Source organism: Phaethon aethereus (assembly GCF_964289735.1).
Source record: "Phaethon aethereus genome assembly, chromosome: 2".
NCBI lineage: Eukaryota > Metazoa > Chordata > Aves > Phaethontiformes > Phaethontidae > Phaethon > Phaethon aethereus.
The window spans coordinates 45,866,047-45,879,980 of NC_138582.1; the positions used below are offsets into that span (position 1 = coordinate 45,866,047).

A 13,934-nucleotide genomic window follows, 5' to 3' on the forward strand; every position below is an offset into this window, starting at 1 on the left:
ATGTATGTCTATTTCACAGGTTCATTTCAAGGAAAAAATGATTGAAATGTTTTTATACAAATGCAAATCCATACATATGCAATTTATGTATAATGTATATGAGGGCTGACGTTTACAGCCTGTTGTTCTTGCAAAGATTGCAGTGTGCAACTATCATTTTAATGGAAAGGTGAAAGTAAAAGAGCAGGTGAGTGTTTTAACTATGTAGATATACAAAAGTTGGCAATAAGAAGCTGATGACGTAGTGATTGGATTAGCATTCTACCTAAATGCGTAGCTAGCCAAAAGCCCATCATTAAGCCTCTGTGGATTCTGCACTTATAAACTTTATTTGTTAACAAAACATGTATCCCTCATAGCCTGCTTTTTTTTTTAGGGACGATAATGGAAAATGCACTTTTTGCTCTTTAAATGTAATTTGAAGTTAGTTGTAGTAATTGCTAAAAATGGAGACCCTCTTGCTTGTGCTACGGTGTTACAGCAGAGTAGATAAAACCTTTTTCATTTACACTAGAGAAAGGGAGAAACGAATCACGAGGCTTTTATACGTTGCTCTACTGAGATGCCTCCAGTACTTAGAAAAACTGCATATGGCATTCAGCCACAGTCAGTGCACACAAACAAGCGTTGCTTTCTGAGCATCCCAAGTTTTAGGAAAGATGAGTTCGTGAATGCCTTGTGTAGGTCTTAGCATTAAAATGCACTCAGCCAGAGCTCTACATCCAAAGGGATCCAGTGCCTTGGGGCTCAGATCTTTAGGGAGCGAGCAGATGGCCACACGCAGAAGTGTTCTTGATGTATCTGGGTGTAGGCTGAGAAATTGGATTTTGCTTAGTTTATCTTTGTAGGACACTGTGGGAGCTGCAGACAAAAGAAGCGATTATTGCTTACTAAGAGCTGAGGTCATGGTGCTGTGCTTTCCCTGCAACAGTTAATGACATCTCAAGCTCCGAAATCCAGAACAGGGAGCAGAGTTCTTTCTACCTGTTTTAGAGCAAATGCTGCTGATGGAGCAGAAAACAAACACACACACCACTTTTGTCCGTGAAAGTGCTTTTCTGTTCATCTGTTAGTTTTTCATTCTCAACTGACCTCTTTGTGCCTAGTAAATCTGTGTATTATTCTAAATGATAGCCAGCATAAGACAGTGAGCTAAGACCAGTTTTATTCTGAAGGTTCATTGTCATTATTTTTTAAAATTGATTAAAGGGTAGACTTAAAATTCTAAAATTCCTGCAAAATCAGGACTGAATATTCCTTACAGGCAATGTTCTTATCTGATTGCTCCTATTCATTCAAAAGCCTGGTCTTGCTCTCCTTATTCACATAATGCAAATAACAGACTTGTTCATTTAAGTAGGGAATGCAATGTTGTTTTAGCTAAGACTGGACAAGTCACTGTTGTTTTTCACACAACAGAGCTCAAGAGGAAGCCTTTATAAGGAAACATTTACAATTGCATTTGCCCACCAGTGTTGCAGGGTCACGACAGATCACCATCAGTCCGCTTGTTCAGTCTTTCCTTGGACATCATTGCTTTTAATGTCTGAGTAAAGAACAAGTGAAATCTGAGTAAAAGTCTCAGATGCTTTATTGAAAGATATGTATTTGTCGTGTAAAAATTAAATTATTGTGTTTCTGAAGACATTTTTACAGCAAACCTTTACTGCCAATATGAAATGGATTGTTTTAAATGTATTTTTTTAATATTTTAATGTGTGAATTGTAGTCTGAGAAACAAAACTATTTAATGGGAAAAATCTCATACGTGCAATTGCTAATCAAATCTCTCTTCAACAGCAAAGCATTTTTCAAATCCAGTGAAATTTTCTAATCGACTGCCTAGTGCTAGCGCCCACACACAGAGCCCTTGCCATGCCAACTCTTATAGCTACGGTCAATGTAGTGAAGACACCCACATAGCAGCAGCTGCTGCTATCCTGAACCTTTCCACCCGCTGCAGGGAAGCAGCAGAGATCCTCTCCAACAAACCGCAGAGTCTGTCTGCCAAGGTAGGGTAGTCCAAGAACCTGGAGGGTGTGCTAGCTACTGAACTGTGCGAATAAACTGTCTTTCATGTTAGCGACTGCATTAAATCCCCAAAAAGGAGGCTTCTGTTTGCATGCTCTTTTGAAGAGAAACAGAGAAAAATTCAGTAATGTAGTGACCAGTTCTGATAAAAATAAATAAATAGCAGGGATTATGTTGTTACTGTCTTCATAATCGATCCCTAAACACAAGGGGGGAGTTTTGTGGGAGGAAAAAAGAAGGGTATTTGAAATCTAGCAACAATCTGGGGTGGAAAATTAGTTATGTCTGTTTAAAGAGGGAGTTTTCCTCCCTCTATAACCTGCCATAAGTGATCATTTTGGAGGCTGATTAAAAAAAAATAAAATCATGTGATTAATCAAAGTGATATTTGCTAGCAATGGAACAGAACTACACCGATTGAGTCTGTTGTCTTTGGAGCTCATGACAGTTTGACAAGGTGTAAGGAGGGAAATAACATCTGATTTTGATAAAATTCTCCCTTCTGCTGGCAAGAGAGGAGAATCAGGCCCACAGCATTTGGAGATAGATAATTTGGGCAAGTCTGTCGTAATGGAAAGCTGCCTAATACTGTAGATGTTTGTGTGGTTTTCATGTTTTGGTTTTTGCTCTGCGTTTCCTCACAAGATCTTTATGATTTACAAATGGTACTGTGTGAGCTATGAGCCTTATTTTCTGTTCCATTTACATAGAATTATACTGCTGATGAAAATAGACAAGATTTTCTTCTGATGATCGTGGTTGTGGGAGCACTGTTGTTTATTATTTGTATTAAAGTCAGACATGCTCCACTACAACGAAGCTTTTGAAAGCTCTGTGTAGATGAGAGGGTGCCGTTACAAGAACTGGAGAAGAAATCATTGGGGAGTGAAAAGAGGTATATTTATCAAAACATAAAGTAGCAGGGGTGTTTCTGCTGTGGGACTCTGAGTCATGATGTGTGCTCCGAAGGACAGGTGACAAATTTCTCTGCAAGTCAGTGTTGCTCTACTTTGTCTACTGTAGCACCAGGCTCAGTCTGGCTAGAGGTGGCTTCCACAGCTGTTGATTTACAATTTGGTTGGGCCTTCATTCACCATCACTAAGAGGTTAGCTGTTATTCTTTGAGGGAAACCACTTATTTTACCACCAGCGTAACACTTTGTTAGGTATTCCAAGCCTTGCTCCTTTGCAGAGTGGTATCCCCTACTTTGCTGCCTTTGATTTCCACTTGTGAAGTCTTGGGTCTTGAAACCAATACTAGGAGATGCCCCAGAGTAGACTTTTTAGAGTGTCTCCACATGCATTCCCCATAACACAGACATTATCAGTCCCAAAGACTGTTCATGGAACCCTTCCCAGATGACAGATCCATCTCTGGTATATGCTGCAGAAAGCTCCTTCCACCGGTCCTCAATAGAGACTTCTTCTAGCAGGAAAATGGAAACTGATGCCAATGGCTGGATTAAATTGCTGCCACAGCCTTTGGCTGACCTCAGCAATAGACTTCTTGCCAGAGAAGAGCAGTAAAGGGACCAGGCATAACCCAAAGTTTTTTTTCCTCCGTACCTGCTTCACAGTTGCCAAATCATGGGAAAGGTTTGAATGGAAGCGAACATAATAGTAATGATATGGAGGGACACTTGGGGCACATAGCTTACTCCTTTTTCACAGCCAGGAATCCAGCCGAAAAGAAAATCACCTGCATACCTTGCTATCTGCCTGCCTCCACTTTTGCCAGACTTTCTGGAGGGCATACTGCTACAAAACATCTGACACAAGAATCAGAATTAGCTTCTGGACAGAGCACAGGCAAGTAAGCCCCAAGCAGGTTTGGTCGCCAAAACCACACAAAACCCATTTTTATTTGGTTTTGGCTATTTATTACTTTTATCATCAAGGACTCAAACAAAAAATTGTGGAAATAGATTTATAGACTCTCTTCAATGAAGAGGCTTTCTTATTTTAACATACGAAGCAAAAAATAAAGCTAGCCTTAAAAGAGACTACTATCAATTTATCAGTGTTTCTCAATTGTTTTGTAGTTGCTATTGGCTGCAAAGGTAAATGTTTAACTGCTAGAATAACTTACATATTTTTGGATCAGAAAAACCATCTCTTGAGACTTTATCAGTGTTTGGACTCAAATAATGCAGCATCAACAGATGACTGCAGAGTTAATGATTTCCTTTTTCTACTCTTGATAACACGAGGTCTCAGAAGACCTGTGTGGGGTGGTTGTGTTCAGAGCCCCGTAGTATCAGACCGCTGAGCGCTGCCCCTTGCCACATTCCTTTGTTCCTTTGCCCAAGAAAACCTGATTAGCATTGTCCATACTTTAGCAGACCAAAGCTCTTGACTTGTAAAGGTGTTTGTTCTTACGTGAACTTACACTTCCCACTGCTTTGCGTGTGGGGAGCAGTGTGGTGGTAGAGCAAGGGCCGGTGGGGCTGTGGAGGATTTCCTGGCCTTGCAAGGAAATCTTTTGCAAGTTACACAATTGTCAGAGATGTAAAAATATTGTGCTTCTAAGTTTTAAAAGCAGAACTTGAACTTCAAACATTTCAAGCAACTGTCATTTTCTTGTATACACTCAAGGCATGCATATGTCGCCTTGATTAAACAGGCAGGGAAAACACAAAAACATTGTTTAGCACAAGTGCATTCCTGAATTTTTTTTTTTCTTTCACTCTTTCTTAAATTTTAATTCCTTGACCTCCAGAGTGTGGTCCATTTTTTAGCAAGAGTTGGATGTTTTACCTTGATTATTCACCACTTTTCTGTAAATATAGATAACATTTAAATGAAAAAGTGAGTATTTTTAATATTAATTTTCCACATTTCATTAATTTTGGATTTTCCGATATATATCTTACATCCTCTACATAGTTCAAAAGAAATTAAAGATTAAAATTATGAATTTATCAATTTAACAATTTAAAGAACAAATTTATTCTGAAATGGGCCATAAAATGGATCCTAACCTTTCTCTTTGAATTGTCTATCAGCTGTATAAAAAATACTGACATCATCAGATATCTTGGTGATACTATTTTAAAAAATAATGCTACATGTTACATTGTCTGAGCCATTCGATCCCCCAAGTGCAGACACCTGGGACTCTAGTAAACTGTTCCGCTGAATATAATCCTGACCAGCCAATTCTCATGCGATCTTGTACCCCAAACCAGTCTCCTGGTCAGCATTTGATCTGCGGTTTATGTAGCTTCATTCAACTCCCATTGAAGAAAACAGAAGGACTCCCCTGGAAGGCTCACCCTGCAGATTCTAGCACAGTGCAAGGTCTACATCGTCATACCATGCAGAGATCTTCCCCGTCTACAGACCTCACCACACTCACATCTCACAGAGGTAGCTGCAAGCAATACAGTTTATCTGTATCCTCATCACTACTGCTTGCCAAACATTTTGTTGACTGTTTTGGTGTTTTTCCCACCTGTTTAGACAAAATGGCATATGCGCACTATGCCTTGAAAGAAAACAAAAAATGACACTTGCTAAAAATGTTTAAAGTTCAAATTCTGTTTTTGAACAAAATTATGTCATTTCTCCATTCTTGGATATTGATGATGGTGATAATTACATCAATTATTTCGACAATGTAGTTAGTACTCAGCACGTTTGTCAGGCAGTCCTTTACTCCAAATATCTTAAAGCCTAAATACAGGACGAAAAATCAGCCAAGAATATCACTAGGTACCATCCTGTTATACTGCTGTGCATATTGCTCCTTGAGTACATCCTTGGCTGGCTTTTTTTAATTTGAGAATTGCTCTGGGCTGAAATTGTGACTTCATTTGTGTCTCAGATGTTGCTGGGCAATTACAAGTTTTCTTGTTTTGACCCAAATTATTATTTTAGTTTGCTGCAGAACAACTCAATTGCTTAAATTTAAATCTGAAGAATTGAGAACCATGTGTGTGTAGTTTTAGTGGCAGGAAGAGAAAAGATTGTACTCTTTTGGATGGAGTTGCGTTAAGAATAATATTCATACGCATGGCAAGACACTGGTTCCAGAGTTACTCCCAATAGAAGAACCAAAGAGCCCTTTTGAGCTTTCCAAACCAAACTGAACTGATAGTGGGAATGCAAAATCCTTGATAATGCTTCTTTGGACTTACTTAGTATTAAGTTGTATGGCTGATGTCAGCCAAAGAATACATAAAACCCCCTTATACGTAAGGATACAATCTCTCTAAGGTCACAGGTTTGACATAAGATTCATGCAGACACAATAATTCACTCTTTCTGATTCAGCTATGAAATAAAGCTTAACTTGTAATCGTTACTGGAGACACACTGCAGAGTATTAAATATCGTGAGTGATCAGATGGACCAAAAGCATGTGAAAAAATGCAGGAGTAATTTATCACAAAAAACAACATCCTTTATTGTCCTAGCTGATGTAGTTAAATTCTAAGGACAAGACTTACTAATGTACTAGAAAATATTCTGTAATATTTATGTCACAAAATAAAGGAGGCTGAAAAAGCTTGACTTCAAAGTACAAAGCACTTGAAGAGAATAAAGACCTTTTTTTTTTTTCATATTTATGTTAGTCTTCATTTTAGATAGATGTTCACAGTAGAGTACTATTTGTACCTTATCTTTTCACTGACTAGATCCTGGAATAAAGAAAATACGCTTCAGTCATTTTTGTCTCATTTTTTATTTTGGAATCCTTTTTCTAGCTGCTTGTAAAACCTGTGGGGGTGATTACACTGTTACTGATGTGGGACTAGATAAGGAGTAGCCTGAATTTAATTACTGTATGTATCCTCTCACGCTCATTGATTTTTCTTCATCACTTCAGTGGATTTTTTCCTGGTTTACACCAGTGTAAATGTAAATAAGATCAAAAACAGGCTCCAAAGATTTACACAGCCGCAAGCTAATATAAATTAGGAAATAATAAGATACATTTGCATCTTTATTTTGCTTATATTTTTAAGGAAGGATCAGAATGTTTACATTGTTTTGGTAGCTATATTTTAAATATCTCATGATAAACGCATAAATATAGGCCTGTTCACACATGCACTAGAGTCAACAGTTATAAGATCTTGCCTTCGCTGAGGACAACACAGCCTTTACAAGTCTGAGCTAAGCATAGTAAGTGCCATTTTCTGTCAGCATGGCATAGCACTGCTCTAGTATTTTTTGCCATTTGCCATTTTGTCTTTTCAGTTCCACTTTAAAATTAATGTAAAAATAAACGTGGTAAAACAAGCAAAGGAGACATATTGAGAGGAGGGTAGGATGAGAGTAGGAATGAAAACTGGAGCAGTATCTCTGACTGTCCTCTCTTTTTGCTCTGCCATTTGGAGTTTTCTATGAAGGCAGCAAAGTGATAGCTCTTTTATACCATTCTGAATAAAAAGCCATGCTGTAAACATGTGATCCATCCCGTGATGGGCAAAAGGGGATATCTTTTCCATGCCTATATTTAATTGTCGTGTGCATCTGTGAGCTCACTTAAACCCCATCTGTACGCTACTTCACAGACACACAACCCAGCCTTCCCTGAGCAGAATTAGGTGCATGTTGGGCAACCCAACTTCTATGTGAATTTCAGGAAAGTGCTGAGGAAGCTTTAAATGTCCGTATTAGTAAATGTTCTGCTTATCATCCAGAGTTCCTTGTTGTGACTAGTGGTATCTGTTTCTCAGAGACAATACATTTCCTGATATTTTACTACATACAGTTTCATCGAGGAGGGGACCTTGGTTGATTTTGGTCCTTTTTGTTGTTACTGTTGCCTTCTGAGTAGTTGATATTTTGTCAGTGACAGAGAATCTGCACTATTTATGGGTTTTGAACTATAAAACTACTGCAGCCCAGTCACATGGCTTCCTTTCCTAAGCCATCTGTCACAGAGGTCTGGAATTTTATGTGAATGTTGGTTGTGCAGACTTAACCCAAGTTTTTTTATTATGAAAAATGTCAGCAACTACAATATTTAGCATTTTACTTTACATTGGTCATTAAACTTGATTACTGTAGCTCTGTTTCATTGCTATAGTTACATATCAGCTATGAAGCCAAAAAACACTGGGGTGATCATGGCAGAGCTATATTGTCAGATCTTGGAGTGCGCACTTGGCACTGATATAGTTAATATCTTGGATTTTTGTAACTAAGGTTTATTAATGCTGGTATAAAAATGTATTTGATATTATACAGATGGCATAAGATGTTGTGGTTACTAAGTTATTATCCAGGATAAGCTGCACTGTCAAATTCAGGGCTTAAAACTATCACAGGAGATTAAACTATTTACTAAAAAGGGGCAGAAAGATATAACCAAAGCGTCTTAGTATGAACATATTAGAAGTGTATTTACTTCCCATAAATATAATAAAACATCTCTCTTTAAGCTGTATGATTGAAAACGTGAACTTTGCTGTGCAGGAGAAGCAAACATAAGAGGTGCCTGAGTTTCTGAACTGGGGACAAGCAGATGGCTTGGTAGTGGTTCAGTCTAGGTGGGCATCTGCCTTAGGCCCACGGATGCAAAATGGAGTCAGGATGCTGAGTGAGGAGAGATAGCTGGGCCCTAAATTTTCAACTTCTACCAACATTTTCCTTCTGATTAAAAAGATTTCATCAGATGCATTTTACTTTTAAATGATTCACCACTGGCAGTGGTAGAAGACAAGGCTGCATAAAGGAAGCTTGTGCTTTCAGCCCAATCAGGGTGGCCATGTCACACTTTCAGCACAGGAGATTAATTCCCTGTTTCACTACAACTGTTTTTAAGATCTTCAAGCAAGGATAAGTTTCACTGCCCTATCTTTAACCGTTAAATGGTTAATTGACTAATCATCAAGCTCCAGCAATAGTTAAGGGGAAGAAAAAGGGACTCATTCTGGCAGTGTCTCATCTCTTCCTAAGGAAGAGGTCTAAGAAAGATGGAAAAACTTGCCCCCTGGACATACCTGTCTCTTTTCCATTTACAACAGAGCATCTAGGTGACTCACGTATGCTACGGGCTTACTTTTATATTACTCAAGGTAGGAAGCCTCAATCTGGCTTTATACGACTGTCTCCTACAGGTATACAGCCTAACACATCTAGCCCCAAATTCCCAAGCAGCATCTGAGCTTTGTGGTGATGCAAATAAAAAATAGTAGTGATGACAATAATAGGAAGACACAGAACAGTGTTAATTACAGCACATGACATGTGTAGATCTATGACATTGTTATTTATCGTTATAGTCTGAATTGCTTTCCACCTTATTCAGGACAACACACAGAACTAGACTACCAAGCGCTCCTCCAGAAGTCACCTCTTTCACCTCTTCCCCTGCTTGACTGTAGTAACTGTGGGCAATAGCAAGGACAAATCTTATACTCATCCCTGTATACACAATATGTCGCAGTGTTGCATATTGAGCACGAGGGGAAACTTTTTGTTGCTTCCTTTAGTAAGTTATATTTTCAGGAGCTTTCCATCATTCCAAGACGAGGAATTTGTATAATTTTTCTGCAGTCAGACAGGGTAAGACAGGACAGTGAGCTTGCTTTCCCATGTACAGCTGAGCAGCGCTTCCCCCTTCGTGTGAGCAGGAGCTGCTTCTCTCAGCCTGGAAAGAGAAGTTGGGTCTCTCCCCAGACTGCACGCGCTCCTGCAACCAGAGGTTGCTCTTTGCTGTACTTTCTGGGTAGCAAAGGCTTTCTTAACTCATGCTGAAGGTCTCCATCAGGGATAACCTCCTAAAGATCCTCCTGTGGCTCCCAGTTTAGTGGTCTCAGTGCAGATCTGTGCCTTAGTGGTCTAGTCAAACTATGATCAAGGCAATATGTTGAGTGATGTACAAAACCCTCATGAAAATTTCCCCTACTCTGCTCCTTTTAGGCATCTTCCTTCTCCCCCGTCTTTCTCTCCCCCATAATGCAGATGTTGTAATATTTCTGGGGTATGGGGGGAAGGGAGGATATGTAATAGTAATGCTGTTGATGACCTAAACAATGCATTAATGCTTTTAACTGTGAATTGGGGTCATAGTTCTCCATAAGAGTGAAAAGATCAAGAAGATTTAAAGCTAAACTTTTTTAAATAAAACTAGATTTAGGGTGTATAGGTTATGGTTTAGAGGCATCTTATTTAAATTCTACTTACTATGTTTAAGCTGAGATGCAGGGATACCATTACTGAAGCTACTCTTAAGTCTGCCTAAGAGTTGGACATTAACTGATATAAATCGAAAAGCTGGTTTTAGATTCAGATAAATTTAAATAAAAGCGTGCATTTATATTTATCCTTTAAAAGCACCACATGGTTATGTTGCAGCCTCACCATGTCCATGGCTAAACATGTCTCTCTTTCCTGTTGCATGTCAGGGAGCTGAGATAGAGGTGGATGAAAATGGCACTCTGGATTTGAGCATGAAAAAGAACCGAAGCCAAGAAAAAGTTATGCCTCTCACTTCTTCCAGCACAGCACTTCCCACTCCTTCCTCTTCTCCTTTCAAAACAAGCAGCATCCTGGTAAATGCAGCCTTCTACCAGGCTCTTTGTGAACAGGAAGGCTGGGATACACCAATCAACTACAGCAAGAGCCATGGCAGGAAAGAAGAAGAAAAAGAGGTATTCTTTCCGTTTCTGAGTGACTTTTTCCCTTTGTTGAGTGGCCACATGATGGTCTTTGGGATGACAAATCTAGTGCAGTTTAAAGGGAATCAGTTTGCATTAGTAGAGGTTTGTGAACATTGGGTTGGCTTTAATGTCCTCTCAGATGTGACACATAAAAATTACTACTCACTTTGAAAAATCTTGCTCCCAGACACTACTTTCAGAGGTTGAAAAAAACAGCTGTTGATTTCAGTATGGGTTGTGAGTGTCTCTAAGTCTCTAAGATAATGAAATCAAAGCTATCCAGAGTTAGAGATGTTTTTTCAAAATTTTCTTCCTATTGCCTCAGTCCTGTAGCACATACACCCAAATGACCTAAGGATCACTCACAAAAAACAAACAAAAAACCCCAACAAAAAGAACAACATTTTTTTCATGTTGAAACATAAAGTAATTTTCCCACACCAAGTTTTTATAATTCTAGATAACTCAATATCTAAGTATTCAAACATATACTTAGACCCTTGCCTGCAATATTCTTTCAGTGGAAAAATTTATTTTATGTTTTAACATACTTCAAGAAATCTCTGCCAGTGAGTCTTAGCTCTCACAAGTGAGTCTAGTGGTCCAGACGTCAGACTCAGAGTACAAATTCAGAAATAAAAAAATGTTAGTAATTCCTGAAGGTTTTGGTTACACAAGTATCTTTTGGCTACTGCACAAGAGGATATGTACATAATTTCCACCAATTGTGATATTCTTTATCCCATAATGAAACAGCATAGAACAACTACATGAGTATAAGGTGTCTTCCTTTTTCAACATGTCCAAGGAAATGTAAAAGCCCAAACTTGAAAATGCAGTTGCAGGAACAAAGATGAGCAACTAATATTTCAGCAAATATTTTTATTTAGCCACTTTCCATCTTTTATGGCTAACCTTCTAGACTGTCATTTCCAAGGTCATAATTGTTGTGATTTTGGTTTTGTTTCTGTTTTGCTCTTTAATGTCTATTTACGCTATCTTGGCAACATGGCAGCATAGTCTCCTTTCTTTGTCTTTCTTTCCTATTCTTTGATTCTGCTTGCAAGTTTGGTTTTATTTTACTTCTTGAGCCTGGCTGTCAGAATATGGATTGCTTGTATTTTTGTTAAATCAGGAAGGGACCATCAGCACCTTTAAAGGCTAATTAGATAAAATCTTGGTAATTAACATAGACCAGCCTGAGTTATACCTTTCTGGTACAGAAAAAAAGACGTCCCAATTTGGAGGTTTTATTCAGCTTCCAATACATTTCCTCCTTATTTGGTTTTACATATCAAATAATGGTATTTGAACATTATATTTATTACAAAATTATCTTTTGTTCAAATACCAAAACTAACACTTCAAGAAGACGTACAGGGGTAAATCAATTCAGGGTTGATGTTAGGAGATCCAGGCCTCCAATTCAAAAAATAGCTGGAAATAAAAGGTAGTTCAGTTGTGTGAAGGAAAAAATCTGTCAGTACTGGGTAAAGACCTGTTGTAATGACACCTCTGAGACAGTTTACACCACAGTGGGTCATTTCTCGGAGACTAGGTTGTCTTGAAGAGCACTTTGCGGTCACCTCCGTGGGGCTGATGATGCCCCTTACCTCGACAACGAGAGCACGATCCCTGTGCCGGGGTTCCGGAGTGGGTTTGCCAGGAGGCTGTAGGCTGAGGGCTCGGACTCTTGCCCATTCATGCCGCATAATGAGCAGCCACGTCCCGCTTGGAGAGAACCGCCTTCCTGCGGGGGGTCAGTCGGCGTTGCAGACTTGGCGGGGGCCTGTCCTGCTGCCCCTCCTCCTTGCTGCCACCACAGCTCAGCGGAAGAGCCGTGTCAGGAGCACCTCCACGTCCTCCCCGGTCCCCGCTTGGCTTTCAGAAGACCAGAATGGGTGGCCGGCTGCTTCCCCCTCCCTTAGCGGTGCAGGGAGCTGGAGGCATCGGAGGACCTGTCCTACCCGACAGGACATAAAGATCTGTGTTCAGGCGCTCTTGCTGCTTGCACTCGGTGCTTTGACACTGTGCAGTTCGTCCCTAATCAAGGATCTGGCCCCAGACTTCTGCTGTGAGTTTTTGCCACTCCGGGGAGCATTAACATGTCCAGTGATCTCGGCCAGAGGTTCTGTTTTGCAAATCGAAGATTGGCGGTTATCCTCATGCAAAGAAAATGACTGATTATATCTATTTCTAATTCATTGTTATCTGGTTCATATGCACAACAGTTGCTTAATTTTGGTGGTAATTTCCAGAAAATATTGTCTCTCTCTCTCTCAGTGAAATAGCCTGTCCAGATGCCCCCTTAAAAAAAAAAAATCTGAATTTGGAAAAAGCTCAAAATCTCTCCAAAAGGAAAGCGCTGAGAAATAACTAGAGCTGTCAGTTAGTTCAACTGTCAGTTCTCCAAAGATTTCAGGGCTTAAAAATGTTAAAAGTGCCAGATGCTATTATCTGTTATTCATGTTACCATTATGTTCTGGTCTTTGCTGAAATCAATATAAACTTCCATCTGTACATTAATGGAGTTTCATTGCTTGCTTGCTTTCTGTAGTGTGCATGCGTGAATACACACATGCTCTTTGCAGAAAATAGTAACGTTTGAACTGATTGGGCTGGTTCTGATTTTCTTTTTAGTCTCAAATTCTTCAGAATTTTAATAACATTTAATTATAAATCCATTCAAATGCGAAAAGCAAAATGAAACATACAGTTGGACTTGACCAGCTGTGATGATCATCACCTAACAGGCCAAAAAGTGGAAAGCGCTAAAGGTGTTTTCCCAAGGGATTATCTCTCCCTCTAAAGCTAAATCTCTGAGGAAGCATACAGGCCAAGGCATGATGCTTTACACGCAGTCCTCAGTGCAGAGCATCAAAAAATACTTGCTCTTTAGGTCTGACCTGCTTGTTTCAGGCAGACACAGCCGCTTTCGGGCCACGTTATGGATGTAAGGTCTTGAAAAAGTGGAGTTGCGGTATTCTTCTGCTTGCATTCCTTTTGCATTGTCTTCCTTTTGCAGCTTCTGCACGTCTGAAGATTTCATGCTGCTTGAATAATACCAGGTGTTCCACAAGGTGCTAACACAATGATGAAGAAACCATCAGTATAATGTCTATGTGTCTCCCTCATTCCTGGGAAATATGCTAATGAATGTTAACTAGAAACCAAAACTGTACTCCCACTTTGGTCCTTACTAGCTTTTCCTGTTTCAAAAGAGTAGTTACTATGAAATTGTAGGTGTTTATGTACATATATGTGTGTGTATAGCTATCGGTTTAA

The 13,934-nt window shown here is 39.4% G+C and overlaps 1 protein-coding gene across 1 annotated transcript in view; it reads left to right on the plus strand.

Moving 5' to 3' along the window:
* The window catches only part of ST18 (ST18 C2H2C-type zinc finger transcription factor), a gene marked incomplete at its 5' end in the record, with an annotated part of 67,532 nt that overhangs the window by 32,068 nt on the left and 21,530 nt on the right, over nucleotides 1-13,934 (plus strand). Inside the window, 2 exons of the mRNA XM_081996630.1 lie at nucleotides 1,801-2,012; nucleotides 10,395-10,640. Of these exons, the coding sequence (XP_081852756.1) occupies nucleotides 1,801-2,012; nucleotides 10,395-10,640 (458 nt within the window). The remainder of the gene's footprint in view (nucleotides 1-1,800; nucleotides 2,013-10,394; nucleotides 10,641-13,934) is intronic.